The sequence below is a fragment of the Dendroctonus ponderosae genome, unplaced genomic scaffold (genome assembly GCF_020466585.1).
Source record: "Dendroctonus ponderosae isolate FM_Combo_2020 unplaced genomic scaffold, Dpon_F_20191213v2 Dpon_F_20191213_3, whole genome shotgun sequence".
In the NCBI taxonomy this organism is placed as follows: Eukaryota; Metazoa; Arthropoda; class Insecta; order Coleoptera; family Curculionidae; genus Dendroctonus; species Dendroctonus ponderosae.
The window spans coordinates 9,563,568-9,585,393 of NW_026018508.1; the positions used below are offsets into that span (position 1 = coordinate 9,563,568).

The window sequence follows — 21,826 nt, forward strand, 5'->3', positions numbered from 1 at the left end:
GGTAACTTTCGATCTTTTTTTTAAACATTTTTTTTTAATTCGCTAGGCATTCTTTAACCAAAAAAAAATATATGTACAACGACCCTATTGTAACTTTTATCGATACTATTCACATCTTATCAATTTGATATACATATTATTTTTAGTACGCATTTCCTTCGGAAATGTATATCAACGAAGCATAGCACCAATCCGTTAATAGCACCATCTATTTTTAATAAGGCACAAAGCTACAGTAAGTCTGACGGGCATATTCAAACTCACCACTAAACTAAATGCTGATATCTATCTCACATACTTAACATACATAAGCAGATAAAGAAAACTGGCGCTCTGCAACTGTCTTAATTAAATTATATCACATGAGAACAGCAAATTTGCAATTTCGGCCGGATAATTTATATTAAGTGTCTCAAAATAGATTATTCCAATAATAATCTATTCTAACTCGATCCGAACTTAAGCATGAAGAACTGCAACATATGCAACAGGACTATAAATCGACAGAATTCCCAAAACCCGAAATAATTTGGTACCAATGTTTTCTAGCAAAATGTAATTTAGATGTAATAGACTTGCATTTATTTCGGGTAGCTTATTGAAATGAATGTATTAGGTACGTGTAGAATTTTACATAGACCAAAATGTTTAACAAATATTATCCAAATTGAAAAGTCTATCTTTAATAGTATTATGAAGTATCTACATAGACATTATTTTTAAACGCATTTTTACATACAATAACAAAAATCCTCATTCGCACCAAGCTTCAATATATCAACGATAAAATAAAAATTGCAGTGAAAATCAACGAAAAACATTTTGCATTTTCTCTGATATTCCAAACTGTTCAATTTCATCGTTTCTTAATTTCTATAATATGGCCAAAACGATTATATAAATTTAAATCCTGCAATATTCCAATGGGTTGAAATCGTTTTTATTTTATCATTACAAGATAGTTACAAAAACCATTCTTCTCACTTAACTTTTATTTTCTTACTTAACTATTAAAACTACCCAAAACGATAAATGTATAAAAACACTATATCACATTGTTGCTCAAATTTGGAAATTTCAAGGCGCAAACAGATATCTTTGTTTTAGCATAAGCATTTTTCGTATTAGTTAAACCAACAAACGAGGAAATTAATCTATTATCCAATAGTTAATCAGTTCATATCTTCAACGACGAGCATCCATATTATTTAATGTTCGCAGGTACTTCAAAAATAAATGTGGCAACAATTGCTAACTTAAAACATAAGTTGATCAATATAACATTCCACAATTCGGCAATTTAAAATAAATATATATCTACTTCAGACCTATTAATATGCTTATTAAATTGCTTCGTATGTTAACCAAAAAAATATATTTGCACGATAAAAAGATATTTGAATTTATGAGACAAGGTATCAATAGGAACTTCGCACTGTCGCAAATATAAATATCTACGGTATGTGACTACGTATGAAGGCCGGCATACTCCTATGGATTATAATTTTGAAAGTAAACTTGATTCAAGTATAAATACGCTATTAAATTGAATTAATATAATTCAAATAATCTATATTTTACAACAAATGTACAATGCTTCCTCTAGTTTACATATTTGACTCTGAATTCCAACTGACGAATAAGCCACCTTGTAGCATACAGTATTAATTGTGCAATATCTAGGATACTTAGAGAGCCAAAATCCCAAGCTTAATATTTAACGTCTTGAGTTCCCGACTAAACAAAAGGTCATATACAAAGTGTCTGTAATTGAAAGGTCACCATTGTTATCTCAAAAATCGTAGATGAAGAATGAGTTAAATTAGCAAAGATCAACTCGTTTATGGAAAAAAAAATTATGGTTACACTTCGAGTACAAGACCTAACTATCCAACGTTAATTTCCAAACCCTTAAAATTTATATAATATTTTTTAGATATATTTTTTCAGTTTTTCCAGATAATCGAAAATGACGGAATACTTAATTCAATCTACTATACATTAAATGTCTCATGAAATGATATATTTCGAATGTCAGGAACTTAAAACAACAAATAAAAGAAATAAAAGAATGTAACTCGGTATGCATAACAGGGTTATTGAAAAAACATTACATGCAAAAGTGGTATAAAATATATTTCACTAAAATTCCCATTTCTAATTTTTCAAATTTTTTTTAACTTGAAGGAAAATAAAAAAAAAACGTACAACTTGAAGTACAGTTAAACAAAAATTCGTAACTCCCAAACCACTTACATCAACAAACTGAAATTTCCGCACCATAAAGAAAAATGATTTATCGAAAAGCGGACCAAATTTCACTAAGATCCCCACTTCTGCTGATTTTTCAGAAATGTTTAAACTTGACGAAAAAATAAAAAAACACCCAACTTTTAGTGCAATTAGGCACATTAAAATTGGCCAGATTTCGATGAATATTGGTTATTAACTTAAAATAAGTTGAAGATCAACATAGAAGATTCATATCGAATAGGCCTATTATTTTGCGTATAATTCGAATATGTAATAAAAAGTGCGTCATTCCATTTAACAAAAATGTAACTTTGGTCCGCCACTTGAATTTGAGACAGCCTGTATCAATAGGTATTATCTTAAAAAATGTTTATTCATTCATTTAAATATTTTTCTCTAAATTTCAAATTAGATGCAAAAACGGGGTGGCCAAAGTTCAATCAATAACCCTGTACATGCTTAATAAAGCTATACGCAGCCTATTTAGCTTCACTTGCTAGACGAGAAACAGACAAAACTGATAAAAATGGTAATTTAAAATATCTACCAGCGCTTGATTGCGAAACGACGCTTCCTCGGTTGGCGTTCCAAATTCACAGATCGTGGGGATTTGGATCAAAATCGTTGATAATGTTTCAGTAGTATTTAGTCGCTTAATTCGGATTTAATCGAGTATATTTATTTGATAATTCTATTCATTTATAGATGGGCTTAAAAACCATGAACAGACAATTTCTTGCCTTAAAGTTACCTTGTAAAAAGATTCGACATGTCACAGTTTTTGAACGGTATCTCACCTAGGAAGTCTTTCTAAATGAATTGAGCTTAGGTTTGAGAAGCCTAGGTTTGAGATATGACGATGACATTTCTCGCAAGACTTTTGTGGGTAGAATCTACACTTAAAGTCTCGCAGATTAAAAATTGGACCACCGTGTATCATTGATGTGAAATGCTTTTCTAATATTGCTACCTTAACAATCATTTATTCACCTGTTTTCGCGCGATTTCTGAGACTCCAGTGGTGACAATTAAATATGGGACACACTGTTTACCTGAATTTCTATGATCCCTACACAATCGCAATTTTTATATTATCACTTCTCCTTTCTGTAAGAAAATACTTTAGCCGCTGATCCAATTGATTTAAACTCGCATCAGCTCTATGCAAAAAACGTATTAAAAAATAGCATATAAAATCCCCTAACATGTAACAAAATACTCCAAGATGATAAAGAAAATCACTCATTAACGCTATCAAATACTGCACATTGTCGCCATTTCAAACTGCAAATATGTTTGAAACCATCTATTTGGTATGTCAACGTAGTGAAATTTTAGCAACAACAATAAATTGACAATATTACACACTTTATTGGCTTTTGAAAATAAAATATGCTTATTTAAACCAAAAAAAAAAAACCAAGTCTAAAATATTAGAGGTAATCACAGGAAACAAAATAAAAAAAAACTCTTTAGTAAACATAAGTTCGCAAAATAACCGTTCGGAAATATGAAAGATCAGTCTTTGTTGAAACAAGTATTTTTCAATTAGCTACTTATTTGTTATGTATAATCAAACAAAAGAACCCATATACAAGGTGTTTCATGAGGAAGAGTTATTTTCACCACGTATTCTAGGTCCGCAAATAACCCTAGTTTGCTAAATAAACCATAGCTTGATAAAATGCTTTGATACGGATTTTTAAGTTGTTGAAATTTAACTTAACAATAAATTAACGATAAATTGCTTCAAAACGGATGGAGATATTTTAACGAATTTTTCCAGAGATCAATAGCTAGGGAAGACGCAGTCAAAGAGACGGGACGCCTGAGTACAAATGGACGCCAGTCAAGTATTTTTCAATTTTTAACATCCAGGAATAGATGGACAATGGTTGTCAAAAAGATAAAAAAAAAATAGAGAGAGAGAGAGAGAGTTATACCATTATTTAATTCAGATCTAAATTTCAGGAATATAACAATATACAGGGTGTCCAGTAAGCACATGATCAAAAGGATACTGCGATATTCTTATTATCAAAAGAAAACGATCTGACCTAACTTTTATTAACACAAAATGCCTGGCTCATCTGCTATTGATCGTCAAAGTTCTTCAAAAAAATGATCTTTTTGGAAATATCGGGAGAATGGTACGATGTATTTTAGTGAAACTCGCTGCGAATTTGTTCTTATGTAAGACTCATATTTTGATGAAACAATCGAGTTCATCCGTTTTGGACAAGTGGTGAATTCTTGAGTGGCGTAGTACAAAAACTACCAGCACTTTTTATTTGGGGGATGAAATCAACTCATTTTTTTTTGGTTGATGCACTATTAATTTATTCACAATTTTGTGCTATTTGTAAAATTTTGTAGCGGAAAATAGACATATTTTTTTGCGCAAAAACTATGAATGCTACAAGATTTTACAAAGAGCACAAAATTGTGAATAATTGATTAGTGCATCAAACAAACAAAAATGAGTTGATTCCATCCACCAAATAAAAAGTGCTGGTAGTTTTTGTATCACGATACTCAAGAATTAACTCCTTGTCCAAAAAGGCAATTTCCTCGCAGCATAATTTGCCTGTTATATTACATTTTAATGCGTGCATCTAACTTACGCGCAGTTTTAAAATGTCAACAATGCACGGCATTTTATCCTAAAATCTATCTTGAACACCGATTCCAGTTTCTTACCTGCACTTCTCCAATATTCTTACAAATTTGATAGATTTTTTTATCTCCTGTACTTGTAGCGATATTTTTAATCAGCACTTTCCGTGTAGTCATGAGTGCCTCGTCCTTTAACAAGACCTTTCTATCAGCTAGAAATGTCGATATGTGTCGGGCATCTAGTTGTATATCCGGTTCTTCCAAAGAGACTTGAGCAGATGTTGCAAATTGTGCTCCTTTAACAACAGTTTGTCCTCTTTCATCCACTTGTTGAAGTGATTGTAGAACGGGCGCTCTCATCCCAGCTGAGAGCTGTTGGTTTTGCTGATGAGTATTTCCCTTAAAATAGTACATACATAACAAAAATGGCATGTACAGACATGGTAAATTGATCCCGTAATAATGTGGCGTATCATCAATTTACTAAACATTAACAGAAGAAGAAAACTAAAATTCATAACTACTATAAGTAAATTTTACAACAAATTGAAATTTCTTCGTCTAGCATGGCCGCAACTTGTGAAGAACTTCTCAATGGTTTGGTCTCACGGCGAATGTCTTCAAAGCGCACTTTCTAGTATTTAACTTGTCGGCATCATTGCAACCAAATTAATTTAATTTCGAAGGTTGCTATTGGTTTCAATCTTTCTCAAGGTATTTAGTGAATAATTCGCGAGTTCAAGATTCCAGACGCCCCCTGGTGGCTCAAATTATAACTACAAGTTAAGTACTAATTTGACACTAGTTTTGTTGACGTTGGTGTCACATTGGTGTTTACATCTGATTGTAATTTGTTTCGTTTTGTTCTAATCAACTTTTACAAGCTTTTCAAGAAATAAAAACAGTTCGAAAAGTATTATTTTATGTTATAAATGTCATCAACTCCAATAAATAAACAGGTCTGACAAGACTCTACTGTCACTCGACAACGACTAGTTTGGCGTTTCGCAGCGCCACCATCGGTAGTTGAACGCGAATAGATTCGAGTAGCGTTAGGTTGAAGGTCAAATTGTCATCATTGTACGTTAAGTTATTAATTAAATAGAAATTGTCACAAGAGGAGTTACAATTGTTTCAATGCTTTTTGGTACCACATGGCCATTAACTAAGAAAAAACTGGTAGCAATACGTAATCCAGGGTTTTCCAAACTTTTTCGATAACGGAACACTGTTCAACTTTGTAGTAGTGTGTAAATATTGTCATGTTATAGACTTAGAAAGAAAAGATAAAATACGGGTCATGAAGGTCATGATGTCAAGAAGCTATTACCAATGTATTCATATTATTTTCGCAGTTAACAATAAAAGTAATATTTACGTTTCGCAGCGCCCCCATCGGCCGTTGAATTAATAAATATGCGCCCCTATCGGCACTTGAACTAATAATTATAAAATGCGAATAAGTTGCATATTTTGTATAACATTTGCGCTAACTAAAAACATCGTGTTTTGTGTGTGGCAACGTCGGCGAACGCAAAATAATAGACCATTAAAACGACGTTATAACGACAAGTCATTATTTACAAAGTGCAGGTAAACTTTAAATTAGGATCAATAGCTGTCGATAGACTTACGTAATTCATTAAATAAGCATATCGGTTGCTTATTAATGAAAATACTTTAAAAATTATGACAGTGACACGTTCAATTTGTCACATTTAGTTGACTGCGCACACTGTGCGTCAAAGTCGGTGCGTAAAAGTAAATCAAATTAATACGCAAGAAAAGTGCTTCTTTATGATCACCGCTTCTGATCCTAAAATGACGTTGAATAAAAACGAAATTTGTGGGTGGAAATGAAAAACAACTCCTGCTAATTTGATGACTTCTGGTTCTTGTACATGTTTCTGTTTTTCGTGCAAATTTTACTATTTTTTCTATAGAGCCGAGAACGCCAGAGGAATGACTGAAATATTATAAGATTTACTAATTTAGTTAAACCACTTGATTTTGTCAATTACTTGTAATTAAATAAATAATTGACAATGTTAATCCTTCTCGTGATTAACTTTAAGTTCATTCAAACCGATTCAAAATGATTAATTGATTTGCGCGTCAATCTAAATTCGTTGATCATTAAAAGTGTGCGTCTATCAATGTACTTAAAGTGTTAAATTAAATTAAGTTTAAAGTGTTCAAGTGTTACTGGTCAATATCAATCTACTCACTCTGTTCTTAACTTGGCCTTGACGCTGCTGAACCGACTTGATCATATGTTGCTTTGGCGGCTGAGGTTCAAACAGTGATTTAACTGATTGCAGATTTGCTAGCCGTCTGAGCTCCTTCCACTTCAAGATTTCTTCACGTTTACGCTTTTGCTCCTCGATCTTCAGTCTTAAATCTCGAGTTTCCTCATCATCCTCCTATAGCGAAAAATGAAAAATTATTTTAGTAATATGATGAAGATTATTAGCCGCAAACTGAATGTTTTATAAAACTAAGGACAATTGAAAGGTTTGGAAATAAGTAAGTTTCAAAAATGACAACTTACGATTTTTACAGTGGTGACATTGGTAACTGTGACTTCTTTCACAACTGAAGGTCGATCTTCAGTGCTCACAGTGAATTTTTCTACCTGGACTTGTGGTTGCGGCACTCTATTCCCTAAACGATGTTGCAACGAACGCTTCCTAATCTGTGGTTGTAATCCCGGTGAGATCTGAAAATATTACCAAACACTAACATATCAAATGTTAAAACTATAGCATTAAAATGCTACTAAAATATTTTTTAAACCTGAACATCAAGAGTGTACTTTATGAATATGTAATTTTATACTAAGAAACATGTAACAACTCTACTTCTTAATTGCAAAAAATCAGGTGTATAAAGCGTTTCACCTGAACCTGGAAGTTCTCGTCAGTGGGTTTAGATGTAAATGTACAACTGTACTTTAGAAGAGTAGTGAAAAAATAAAGAACTGCTATATCTATTTTTCTACGAGCTTTTGGTCATATACAAGCTAAACCAGCTGACGAAAACGACTTGTGGATGGTCCTGAGGGGACTTGCTAGTGGCACTCCTGAAAAGCCTCTACTTTTCAGTTGAAATTAAATCAACATTGTTTTTTAAATATGTAATACTGATGTTACATTTTAAACAATTTAAAACATTAAATTAAAAAGTTTGAAAAATTGGCAGACAAATTTTCATTTTGTTTTTACATGGTATTATGTGGTAAAAATATTGAAAATCTACGATTTAAATGTAAATAGAATGTCCTACCTTCCGCTTAGTAGTCATCATAGTGTTTGAAGTAACATTTTTGCGGAAACGATTATTATTCGATCCGTTCAACATCACTCGCCGATTTGAATTCATCAGGTTTTCGTTAGGAGGGAAACTTTGTTGATGTAAAGGTTGTTGTCCTACATTGTCAAATGGTGGAATAAATTGAATATTGGCATTAGCACTCATATTGTAGTTTTGAGATTCAAAGCTATTTTGTGGGTATGGGGCAAACATTGGCTCATTTGGACCCTGAAAGCGGAAAATTAATATTAGCGCCGCATAGCAATATAAACGTAAAAGCTTTATAATTATTATATTCAAGAGTACAATTTATTTAGGAATTATCTAAATTTACATTACTTGCAAGTATGCTTTTCGACAGTTTTCCAGTCACATAGAAATGTTTTCCGAGGTAAATTATTGTTAATTACACTTCCCGGACAAGGTACGTGCTATCTCCCGTACTCCATCACTCCGCAAATGATACAAATGGTACAAAAGTAGCAAATAAATACCAATTAATATGCATTTGGTAAGAGATTGGCGCGAAAAATATTCAAGGGCGAATACCCATTAATTCCGAGTTAAACACAGAGAGAAAAATACAGTTTTTGTGGACCGACATTACAACGATCGTACATTCATTCGCAACTCGGATTTCCAAATCGAAGCAGCGGCAAATTCTTACGGCCCTATGCGAACCGACGACGTCATATCCAATTTTGCATCCAAAATAATTATAAAGGGTATTCAAGATCCCGATCCACATTTAATAACTTAAAATGTTTTTAATACTTATATTCATTAACTTATACTAAAACACATGTAGCCCAACTTCCTAAAAGTTTTTAATTGGCGAGTTGTTGGAGATTGGTAAAACCATCTCCAACATTTCGCTAAAAAACACCGAATTGGGCATACGTAAGATCGGCCAACGGATATTGCCAGTGCTGTCAAGTTGGGCGACAAATCGGGAGTAAGTAAAGTTAACTTAGTAAATTTGTTTAAAAGCGCCTGAAATTTTCAATTTGCGATATACGCCAAAATGGGCGATCAAAGCTATTATCGCCAAGTCTTCGTCAACGTTGGGCGATTTGAGCGACTTTTTGTTTGTGACTAGCAACTTTCTTTACCTAAACTTTGGCAACAATGCTTCTGTGTTCATTTATGACTGCGACATCACGGCGAATCGGTGCTGATTGACTATGCATACCGGCTAGTGTACGTGCAATAGGGTTTACAAAAATACGTCAAGAAAAAATAAAAAATTTCTGAATAACATAACTCGAAAGAAAAAATCGGTTGCTTTGTTTCTGGGAGTTTTCAGGATGTTTTCATTTACTAATGAGAAGCGATTGAACGATTGTTGGTCCAGATAGGCGAATTTTTTTAAAATGTCAAGAAAAACCCAAAAATATCTTAGGCATGTCCAGAATATCACTCGAAAGAGAAAATCTGCGGCTTTTAATGAGAAAAACCTCACTTGAATAGAAAATTTCTAAGAGTTTTCAGGATTTTTCAGCTACTAAATCGAAGCGATTGGTCGTTGGACAACACAGATTATTCAGAAATTCGCCAAGGAGAAATTAAACATTTCTCAATCCGGCCTATAATATAACTAGAAGGAGAAAGTCCGCAGATTTAAGTGAGGAAAAACTCACTTCATTAGGAAACTTCTGAAAGCTTCCAGTATTTTTTCAGTCACTAAGGTGAGGCGATTGACCGTTGGTAAACACGGATTTCTCAAAAATTTGCTACTGTGGGCCATTGATCTTTGGCAATGTTACTGATGTTTTCTTATAGATATTTAAAATTTCCAAAAGCCACAATACTTGCAAATAAATCAACGCTTTCTTGACTAATAAGAAATAACTCCTAGATGCGAATTTGCCTTTTATTGGTACAGTAAGTAAATAAGCAATCGAGAATATTTTTGAGGATATAGACGTTTTTAAAACGGCAGAAAGGCGGTTTTCTTAAACCATCAACAAATAGAAGTAATAACAAGATAATGACGTGCGGTGCCCTGGTATATATGGAAATTCATAGGAATTCGAATGACAATTAATTTTGAAACAAACAGTACAAGCGATTATTCTTTACAAAAGCAAATATTATAATATTAAGCAGAAATGAATAAGAAACTTACATGAGGCATATTCACAGGCGGCAAAGGTTGAGGCATAAATTGTTGGTTAGAAGGAGGATACTGAATCTGATGTCCTGGAGGATATATATTTTGAAATGGCGGTTGCTGCATTTGTTGTATTTGAGGGGGTTGCTGAAAATTAGGCACCTGGGGCTGATATGGAAATTGCTGTATTGGCGGTTGAAACTGAAGCTGATTAGGTGCATGAATATGTTGCATTTGAGATTGGGGATGCATAAGTTGCATTTGTTGCACTGAAGCAGCTGGCCCTAAATGCGCCGCAGGAGCTCGATTTGCCCATGGATTTGATGGAATCTGTTGCTGTGCATCCCATGCTAGCCGCGCTGAAATAATTAACGGAAATTATTCTGCATATGATTAATTATTAAACTAAAAAATGTACCGGTATTATTAACATGAACCACCCCTTGGAACCGTGGATTTATCAAAACAGTTTTGTTTCTTCCTTGCGGTCCAGCGCGAATGTTTTGTCTTCCTTGCAGAAACTGGTTACCTCGGCCTCGATTTTGATAGAAATGTCCACCTCTCCCTCTTCCAGGATTGTTTTGCTTTCCAATTCTAAATTTAGCTGTTTTATTACCTAAAATTGAGACACATTTTAAACGCGCAACAAATTAAGTACTATATTGATACATGTGTTATGCGCCTTTGTCAATTAAATTATTTGAACATAGACCAATTGCTGCAAAGACTAACAAATGGTACGTACTTACCAGATGTGTCGGGAGCTGTTATCTTTGGTCTCTCGGTTACAAATTTCTCTTGCCTCGGACCTTCTTTTTCTGCCTCATTCCTGTGGTCTAGAAATGACAATGTATGAAAAAAATTTCTAGTTTTTTTGTTCAAGAATCATACTGTAATAAAATTTTATATTCTTGAACTTATTGCAATACACATCAAATCATTGAAAGTTTACTATAGAAATCCAAAATTGTTTAATTTTAGTTTGTTACTTTGTTGTGATTAGTTTTCAATATGTACCTGATTCCAAAGGCAAGTCCTCAGGGGCAATACTAAGGACATCTCCATCATCATCATCTTTCAAAAGAGCTCTTTCTTCAGCTTCTCCTATTTCCAAATAATCATCTGTGGCATCATTCAACAAATCTTCATTCCTAAGAAAAAAATATGTTATCATCTTCACATTTATGACAGTAATAATATAACATTTCAGTAGTATGATTTTTTCAAAAAAGTTCTACAGTTCGTTCTTAAAAGTTGCATTATGTGTGGGTTGTTCAAAAACATCGGATAAAATAAAGATTAGTACTTAAATGTAAAAATCGGATCATACACTCGGAGAGAGAAATTATTCTAGATTAGCCGTAGTTCACCTCTGAAAGGGATTTTTCTTGTTCTGTTTCTTGAAATAAATCGGTCCTTTTCAGGACTACAAAAATTTGAAACAAATGGTCGCAATTAATGATACAATGTGCCTTCATTCCCATACCTTTGGGGTTACTGTACTTCCAGTTCAGTATTGTTATATGCTGCTATTAGTGGGTTAGTTAAAATCAAAATTACTAACTAAAATATTAGATTAATAAGTATACCAAAAAAAGTATTTATTCTTATATATTATTTAAGAACGGTTTGAAGAAAAATAAACCCAAACTAGTTACATGACTGTTCTCGAAATTTATGTCGTCTATACTGATAGATACAATCGAAAATTTGCCCGTACCGAACTGTTGAACTTAAGTAAGTATAGCACATGTTACCTGAATCATACTTAGAATTCAACGGATAATTCAAAATGTATATAAAAAGCAGATGTTTTCATTTGAAAAAAATAAGTTGATGGTAGTAACTTATTTTTTGAGTACCATGTATAAATAAATTTGAGATAAAAAATTCGCATTTATAAAAATAAAAATTGATGGGTCCAAGTTCTTTCCGTCTCCAGCATTCTCAATGTCCGCTGACATGATTAAAACATAATAACTTTGGAAAGGGAGGAAGCAGGTGTGTATACACTGAATAAACTCTTATAAGAATAAACTTTTATACGTGTTTTTCATGTATTACATGAAAATCTCGTTTGATAATGAACTTTGCCAGACAGTTTCAATTCAATAGCGCCTCTTACGATTTCTATAAATTTATCTAGCTTTTTTCCGAAAAAAAAAAACATTGTAATTTTGTCTGAAATGTCGTTATGTCGTTTCGGAGGATACACAAATAATGTGAGTATTCTTTTATAATCGAAAGCCAAAAGGCGCAATCTAGATAATGACCAAAATATTATCTAAAAGATGCTCATTTTTAACCTGGCAGATCGAAACCTGACCAATTTTCCTCAAAATTACCAACTTTCCTTTTCAATGAATCACGTAAGATTGACTACGTAAAGTCTGTACGCTGTAACTTTGGTCACACGTCATCAGTGACGAAATTTGACTACTAAATTTGTGTAATAAGTCGATTCTTTTTTGTTGTGTTTTGGGCATTGGAAAACCTCAAGCAACCATAAAATGCGAAAGAACTTTAGTAGAACTGGGTACCTAATTTAAAGCGATGTTGATTATTTATGTTCATCTTTAAATTGTAATAGGTTGGTAAAAATTACAATGCTGCCCAATCGATCGTAGATTTATCGGAATTTTTTTAATGTCACATGACGTTTGCTTGTTGCATTTGTCATGTACTTGTATAAACCAGTATTCCATAAAGAATAATCAGCAAAAGCGAGACAGTTTTTGCAACCGGTTTTTTGTATTGCAAGGAGACAAGTTTACGAAATTTTCCAACAAATAACTGTATTATCTCAATGATATTAACATTAGAAAGTACCTTTTTTACCTGTAGTTTTCATACTATTTGAATAAATAACTTGAGTACCTAATATAATTGTTTTGTTAGGTGGTCTTGTACCATTATCTACCTATTAATTGCTTCTTCCCAGTACAGTGCGCTCGCGAAATTTGCATACGGATTTCTTCGGGTTTTTCAGAAACTATATACGGAAATTTGCTATAAAAAAGTTGGCATCCCTGCATGCTTAAATGACACCCTGTATATTATATTTAATATTTTAACTGCAAAATCTAGGAAAAAGCTTATATGTTTCAAGTATTTATGGTATAAATATCGAAATACGACGCTTAAACTCTTTACTCATAATTTTGTTATAAATTACATTGCTGTATACAGGTAATACGTTTGTGGATAAGCATCTAACAATAACCCCAGCCTTACAATTGTTAATCGTTCGTAATTACTTACAATTGTTCCGACATGGTCTTGAATATAATAAATACACTTAATTAAGAACCCGAAAACTTGATGGGGAAAGCAAAATAAATCCGAGGAACCACAAATCTTCTAGTAAACAAGCTCTGATGCTGCAGATGCTATTTGCGACTAACCTTAAAATTACGAGTCCGAAAAGGTGTCAGTGAAAAACTGACGCATTTAGCGCTGTTGCCAAAACCAATAGTTTGGGCACGTACCGCAGGGGGGATATTCTATGCATGTACCTTCCAGCATGCAATGTGACGTCGGATGAATTTAAATTGAATACTAAAACAAGATATTTTCAACAAAAATTGAATTAAGGTACAGATTATTTCACCGCTATGTCCCCGTATTGGCGGGAAAATTTGTTAGAATATAAGTAAAATTTGAAAAAGTCGATTTCGGCCAGGCACAGAACGTTTTGAAAATATTTTAGATCGCTTGCCAGCATTGACTGTACAATTTAGTTAAGTTAGAAGAAGTTTAGAAGAAGTTATTTTTTTTACAAATATGTCCTTTTCTACAAGGAACGAGACTCTAATTAAGGAACACATTTCCTTACAGGACAAATTAACATCGAGTGCCTGCGTTTGCGGTATACTGCCAATTTTCAAATCTCTCCTAATTATAGTTATATATACAAATATCGGTTGCGATGGGTCCCCGTGGGACACCCTGTATATGGCTTCGTGCTCCCAATTTTCTTGTACCGGTTTAATCAAAACGTTTGTTTCTAAAAACAGATGTTCTCACAAAGTCGACAGCGGGACTGTATAAAAATAGTCAAAATACTTTTGTGTAAAGTTACACAGTGATAGGTACAACCCTTAATTTTTTGAGAAAAATTCAAAAAGGAGGAAAATTATATATAATTATAAATTGTAATACGGCATACACGCCGGTCGAATTTACAATTTAAATCGACAGACAATCATTTTAAATTAGTGAAATTGAGTTGTATTATTGAACTGCTATACTGTACTAGGTGGACCAATAAAATCTAACATATTGTACTGTGGATGGCCGAGTATTTAACTCTTTCTTCTGGTTACAACTTTTATTCCACTCGGTACAACTTTAACTACGGAACAGGAACAAACTAACTTCAAAGTTACCGTCAACTTCACTAACAATAACAATAACACAAGGAAAACACGCGTTTCCGACTCGCGGGTTTAACCTTCTTCTGCACTCAGGCGCGACTGTCACTTCACTCTCTCGGTCTGGTTCTCGTCGTCGCTTATATCCTTTTCTCCAGGTATTCCAGATAGTTCTAGAAATCTCCAGAACAGGTGCGAAACTTCCCGCTTGTCAGTGTCATATTTGACAGTAAATGGGGCCCAAATGGGGCTCCCATTTACTGAAACACCATGAATTTCGATCCCCCATTCCAAACGTGAGTACCCCAGGCCATTTCCGTTACAATATTTATGTATAAGAAAGTCTGTAAATTGTTTGCAATAAAACATTTAAGCTGCAGAAATAGTGTTTTTGTAACTACCAAATATAAAACCGTATTAAAAAAAAACAAAAATGTATTAATTCCGGCAGCAATTGACGTCATTAAGATGTCAGCAAATGGGCGTAATTAACATGCCAGCCAAATGACGCCATTAAGTGGTCAGCAAAATAGCGTCATTAAGACGTCAGCAATTCACGTCATTTTACCTGTGACATTGTGGCGTTATAATGATGGCAATTTAACGTCAGTCGGGCATTTGCTGCCCAAAAATTGACGACAATCTGGTACCTGAGTTAAGCCTTACGAACCAATAGTTTGCAAGTCGCTCGGTTCAAAGTTATCTTTGTACAGTAACATACTAGAAACAGAAGAAAGTAGAAGTAAAAAGCGCCCATCATATAAACACTGTTCTGTTTCAGTTTATCAAATGAGAAATTTGTAAACGCGGTTTTAAGCTCAGATTAAACAGATGCTTAGATATATTTGCACTATCCATATGTGAGACACTATCAACGTGCTCTATTTTATCGATGCCAAACAGGAGCATATTTTAAGTTTTAAGGTTTAAGCTTTCCGAAAATAGATTTTTTTATTTGTTTGTCATACAGGGTTTTAAAAATATAAGTACTATAACTACGAACTTTTCGCTTTCTGGAAAATGTAAACATCAAAGATAATTATAATAATAAATAATAAACACGTGTGATGATATAGTTAAAATTCGTTTCGAGCCTAAAAAGTACTGCGATTATGCTAATTTGTCTCCCAACAACAATTCGGATGTGTTCCTGTTAATTACTACTTTAAATAGTTTCACGGAACAATAATGTTAAATAATACACACAACGGTACCTAAAGAAGGCTTCGATTTTGCAGGAAATTAGTCAAAAGTTCAACACACCTTCTTCCACTTCAAAAGAAAGAATGATTTACGTTCTCCTATTCATTATTCTGGCAAGTCAAAGAAGCAGTTCCCATTTCTAATTTATATGTCAATTCTAAAATAATTAATCAATTGAGAAATAAAAATCAAGTAAATAGCATTAAACGAATTGGAAAAGTGCAAAGAAATAAACACTATGATAACTAAATTAGATTCTCGTAGATATTTGATTTATTAAAAATATTGAAACCCAAAAAAGCATTAATGTTTACATATATTTAAAAATAATACTACATATTTGGCCAGTACGATTATTGCACCGTTAATTGCACTACATTATGTATGTTTACTAAACAGCTTAGCAAGCGCTTTAACTAATTCTTTAGATGTATTTAATTTTGGTAAGACAAAATAAGTAGGTATAGATGAAACACGTTGACAATAAATGTAATTTTGAATGCTTTCAAACCACGAAAATTTAAAGCAATTCATCGTGTATAAAAGATTGATTTGAAAACTTGCCCATGAAATCCCGCCCTCCAAATTATTCCAAATTCGAACAAAATGTCCATCTTTTGTACTATCGATTTGAAGCAGCTATTGCATGAAAATTGCTAGATTTCTAAAGCTTGTTCTAGCAATTCTAGGGAGAGAACGAACTAGATAACCGTTCCTCAGTTAGCGCCAAATAAAAAGCATGTTTAGTGCTAGTAAATGGGTTATAATGTCCTCAGGATCTTGGGGTCTTGAGGTAGATAGCAAATACCGAATTTTATACAAAATATATGTGTTATATATCCGATTCATATATATCACTAGTACTGTGGCAGTTTTCGCTATGTTTCTTGTTAATCTGGGATCCAATAATGACAAAGGTAAAAAGTTTCTAGAACTGCATTTATTTTATAACTTGTTTTAGACTAGTAATTCTTTGTTTTAACATTATTTTATTTGTTAAACATTAACAATACTATTTCAGAGTAACTGAAATTCTTCTCAAAATTTGTGATTTGTGAACTTCGTTTCAGCTATCGAAGCCCTATCCTTAACATTATGCTCCGTTTCATGCATTATCAGATTAGCCGTCTGCTTGAAACAAAAAGTAGTTAATCTTCTGAAAATTGTAATGGAGGACCAATTTAACTACGCTGTTAACGATCCTAAGATTAAAGTTATGCTTCAAGAGTACAAAAGTTACGTAACTTTTCTCTGTGTGTTCGTAGTATGTTACACATACAGCCTTGTAATTTTATTCAATATATTTAATGGTAAGTATGCGAGGTTTATATCAAACTACACCCATAGTTTTTGAGATTTACCCAAAATTAAGATTTGCTGCCCTGCAAAAAAACTGCACTGCAAGTAACGTTATACCAAGTACCTGCAAGTACCCTTTGGAATATAGACACTATATTTTCGCTTGATGTAAATCATTGTCAATTGGGATTAACCCGTCTAACATTTTTTAACAGTAGCATAACGTTTGCAGCACACCGGAAAATTTACGGTGATTTAAAAAAGACTTAGAATTTTTTTTTTTTTTTAACGCGTTTACATTAATTGATGCAAGACGAGATACTATCTTGTCAGCTTATTTTTGTTAGTAGATTAGTCGATTCAACCAATTTAATTGGTTGATCAATCAACGATATGAGAAAAAAAATATTGTCAGACAATGAAAGTCCAACTAAAATAGTCAACTTCAACGTTGTAGTGTTCACTTTTGTAAATTTACTTTTAAAGAAAAATACTGAGATATTTGAGACCGTAACCCAAGCTAATGTAGCTGATGTTTAAAAAGGTATCAAAAATCAGGATTCTGGGTGATTTTCATGAAACCTTCCTCACCATTAGAGTCAGCTTTCGTCTAAATATGGTGCCAATTTCAAGTTGCTACTGCTTTTAGTTTGAATGATACGAAATTTTCAAATGTGCTATTTTTTTAAGGCGCAATTGAATAACACAATTTGAGACCAACATTTACGAAGCTGCAAAAAATGAGAATTCTGCGCGATTTTCACGAAACTTTAAGGAATTTGAGAATCACACATCTTCTAAGCATGGTTTGAATTTCAAGTTGTTTATTGCCTTAGTGTGGAAAATACGAATTTTCAACAGATTGGTCGTAGTTGAAAAAACTAAACAAAAAAAAAATTTTGATCCTGATGTTCACAAAGCTGTCAAAAATCAGGATTCTGGGTGATTTTCATGAAACCCTCCTCATCATTCGAGTCACCTTTCGTCTAAATATCGTGCAAATTTTAAGTTTTTTCAAGGGAAAAGTGGAGTTGAGTAAAGCAATTTGAGACCGATATTGACGAAGCTGCAAAAAATCAGAATTCAGAGCGATTTTCACCAAACTTTCAATAATTTTAGAATCAGATATCCTCTAAACATGGTCTAAGTTTCAAGTTGTTACTTGCCTTGGTATAAAAAAACGTAAAATTTCTTCTTGTTTTAGGAATTATAGAATTTCAGTCATTCAGAAAATTGCATCCAAATGCCACGGAATATCCTCAATATCTAGTATCTATTTGGCTGCCTTTCAATGTTCAAACCCATTTTACATTAGCGTTAATTTGTCAAACGGTTCTTTTTCTGCAATCCTGTGTTTTAAATTACTCAAGCACAGTTCTATTTAATACGCTTATGATTTATGTAGTCATTAAACTGAAAATATTACAACATTTATTTCAAAATTTTAATACGTATCCGAAAAACTTGGAAAATTTCCATATGGAATTAAGAGATGTTTTGGCAATCGATAACCTTAAGCATCTCATTCGTCAGCATCAAGATATAATCAGGTAAGTAGTTCGGTTGATCTTAATTTAGTGAGTTAATCATATGTAAAATTTTAGTTTTGTTAAGGAACTAGATAAAAATATTAAAATTGGAGTTCTGATTGAGTATACCATAACTTCATTGATGTTGGCTACAATAAGCATTCAAGTATTAACCGTAAGTTTATGGGTGGGGGGCGGTGTTACTAGAGACATGAAGCTTCATTTTGAAGCACTTGCTTGTTGCTGACCCGCTTTTCACCCAAAAGGAGGAATTTGTGATCATATTTTCAACAAGAGAAGTTAATTTCGTGCATCCAATTGTTCCCTTCAGCTTAAGCATCAGTTCGAGCCATACTTACTGTATCATATGCTGCTGTTAGGTCGACAAAAGCTGCATATGTTTTCGTCCCTCTTTGAAATCTCGCTTCTATAAATGATGTGAAGGTTAGAACTCGAGTAGTCTGTGTATTGTTGAATATTTATTTTTATTTGCTCCAACTCTATTTACTCTATTCTTATTTCTCATTCTCTCAGTGGGAGGGACGTTCTCAGCTCAATGTTTTATGTGCTGTGCGATTTTCGATTTTGTGCCAGCCAATGATTTTAGAACATGCAGTTTCAGCAGTAGTTGCTGTAGTCCATTTTTCCTTGCGCTTCCGATTTAAAGATTCTAAGATTGGTTTTCTAGTCCGGGTTCCCATGTTCTTTCAAGTGTTCTTTATGTTGTTGGTAGAGATGTTTTTGTCGGAAACCGGTAATTTGTTGTAAACAACACACAAACTACAGGCGGCATTTGTTGTTCCGCTAGACAATTAGCAATACCAAAACGAGCTTTAATAAAGTAAACAATTATATACTATTTTTAGGGAAACAAAGTAGCTAGTTTTTCCTTTTATGGCTTAATACTGATTTACCAACTATTTTTATTGTCATGGAATGCGGCCGAAATTAAAACTCAGGTTTGTTATGTACATAATTAGTTTATTGTTAATATAAAATATTCATTTCTAAGAGCGAGAAAATTGCTGGTGCAATATATGCGACTGATTGGTATGTTTACGGTCCTGGTGTTAAGCAAATAATACATTTCATAATCATGAGATGCTCTAGAGGGCTCTCATTGGATATTGGACCGTTCGGTCCTAACGACTTAGGTGCTGCTTCTGCTGTAAGTACGTTATATTAAATAAATGAAACACGCTATAATCGGCACACTTTATTATAATTTAAGTTGGAAACAACTGTTTCTGATTTAAAATGGACGGACATCATATAAACAAGGTTTTCATCTATTTATTTCAAAGGCTTAGGTACTTTTTTCAACTGTGAATTCAACACATGTTTAATACATATATTCACAAGTTTCTAAAATAAATTGATTCTATTAATTAAACAGTTAAATAAATTTAATTCTTGAGCTGCAGGTGGATCTAACAATCTAAATACTGACATTTTTTTATTTATAGAAATTTCTCAATTTTCCAATGAGCCTCCAGAGCTGTAATTTTCAAGCCTGCTTATTTCGAATGGAACCCCCCATTTTTTCTTTATTTTCGATTTCATTGTCAAATTTTAGGGCCAATATATGATGTCTAAACGCAAAACTTTTTTTGGATTTAAAAATGATTCGGAAAAATTTAACAAATTATTCTATCATAGCGGAGTGCTCTGTGCTTGCGCGAAACCTCACACAAGTTAGACCAAACGATCGCCTTACCCACGGTCTCCTGTATAAGCGACTTCCCATATTTTATGAGGGTAATTCCCATATTTTATGAGGTTCCCAGATAATATGTAACGGCATACCAATACTTCCTTCAAAACTAGAGCTTTCTAGTAGACTAGAATCGCACATATTCAACAATACGTGGCCGGTCGGATTCTTGCTCTGGTTGGTGCTGACTGATCGTTGCACCAATGGAAGCGTGGTATCGGTCATAAACTGGTTGAGAGTTACATTATCTATCTATCTATATATGTATCTATATTTATTAATTATACTATATATATTTATTATTAAGATTTAGAACCTTTGAAGAGCTGGTTGTGTGTAGAGGCTTGAAAGAAACTTCTAAAAGTTTTAAGTCACGAAAGATATTTACTTTCATAAGGAACAATTGCCTTATAAAAAAAGTAAACTAAACATTTATCAAGGTCCGTGTTCTTTTCAGAGGCTGAAATTGGCATATTCCTATGTATCCGTGATGGGCAACAACAAATAAAATGCATAAAAGTTGAACTAGTTATTATAGATTATATGCTATCATCACAATGTTTATGTAGATTATGTAGACTAGTAAACTACACGATAGCAGTTTTAATATATTGCAATATCAAATGAAACCGTGTATGATTTCTTAGCTCATAATCGTCATACATACAATACAAGTCCCTCTTTTCTTATGGCATGACTTGTCCGAACGTGTCAATGCAACGTATCCCATCCAACTTTAATTCGTATGAGCGGTCGGCATTCGTACGAGCATGATTTTTATTTATAGTCCACAACGAAGTTTTTAACCAATACATTAAAAATATGTATGTATGTGTACAGTTGACTTGAAAAATGAACTAAAATGGTTCGTTATATTCGGAGTTCGCTATAAGCGAATAATAATACAAAAACACGTGGTGGATTTTATTTCGTTATTTTTACATAGAGTAGTAGAAGTTAGTAGATATGACTAAAAAGAACACAAAAAGATGAACAAAATTCAATTTGAAATCTATTTCATAAAGTCTGTAATTTTTGTTTGTACATTTCTGCTGCAAAAATAGATGTTATTTATGTAGTTTTCAAGATCACAAAAGGACTCTCAGATATGATTAGGAACTTGGCGTGATTGTAGAAAATTCCGAGGTTTTTGTCATTTCAGAAATGGTTGGAACAGCATTAGTGCCTACAGTAGAATACGTTTCACCTAAATCGTCATCTTTCTCATTATCGCTTAAAGCTGTAGATGAGGTTACGGAGTCTATAATTTGCTCATCGATCAACATTTCTCTTGTAAGAATGCCATTATCAATGTTTCATTTTCGGCTAACTTTTTGTCAAGCTCTATGAATGAAATTGACTGCATCTAAGAGATTTATAGAAAATGTTTCATTTTTATCGATCGCCTCTAACG

The 21,826-nt window shown here is 33.1% G+C and overlaps 2 protein-coding genes across 2 annotated transcripts in view; one reads left to right on the plus strand and one right to left on the minus strand.

Moving 5' to 3' along the window:
• LOC109539043 overlaps positions 1-13,733 on the minus strand; it is an 18,643-nt gene extending 4,910 nt beyond the window's left edge. Inside the window, exons 1-9 of the mRNA XM_019906560.2 lie at positions 13,556-13,733; positions 11,312-11,445; positions 11,044-11,130; positions 10,713-10,910; positions 10,310-10,653; positions 8,155-8,409; positions 7,421-7,588; positions 7,098-7,292; positions 4,954-5,268 (exon numbers count right to left, since the gene is read on the minus strand). Of these exons, the coding sequence (XP_019762119.2) occupies positions 4,954-5,268; positions 7,098-7,292; positions 7,421-7,588; positions 8,155-8,409; positions 10,310-10,653; positions 10,713-10,910; positions 11,044-11,130; positions 11,312-11,445; positions 13,556-13,569 (1,710 nt within the window). The 5' untranslated portion in view covers positions 13,570-13,733. The remainder of the gene's footprint in view (positions 1-4,953; positions 5,269-7,097; positions 7,293-7,420; positions 7,589-8,154; positions 8,410-10,309; positions 10,654-10,712; positions 10,911-11,043; positions 11,131-11,311; positions 11,446-13,555) is intronic.
• Positions 13,734-18,378: 4,645 nt separating this feature from the next.
• Positions 18,379-21,041, plus strand: LOC109539035. The gene is made up of 5 exons (XM_048664521.1): positions 18,379-18,719; positions 18,774-18,873; positions 19,565-19,657; positions 19,711-19,866; positions 20,870-21,041. The coding sequence occupies exons 1-5, from the start codon at positions 18,562-18,564 to the stop codon at positions 20,918-20,920; spliced, it is 558 nt and encodes a 185-aa protein (XP_048520478.1). The 5' UTR covers positions 18,379-18,561; the 3' UTR covers positions 20,921-21,041.
• The last annotated feature ends 785 nt before the right edge of the window (positions 21,042-21,826 follow it).

What these genes read in the sequence shown, in the direction of transcription:
- LOC109539035 (XM_048664521.1), top strand. Translation starts at nt 18,562, where the DNA reads ATGATTTATGTAGTCATTAAACTGAAAATATTACAACATTTATTTCAA. An exon ending in CAGCATCAAGATATAATCAG is followed by an intron (nt 18,720 to 18,773) that starts GTAAGTAGTTCG and finishes GTAAAATTTTAG; the next exon opens with TTTTGTTAAGGAACTAGATA. An exon ending in TAAGCATTCAAGTATTAACC is followed by an intron (nt 18,874 to 19,564) that starts GTAAGTTTATGG and finishes TACTATTTTTAG; the next exon opens with GGAAACAAAGTAGCTAGTTT.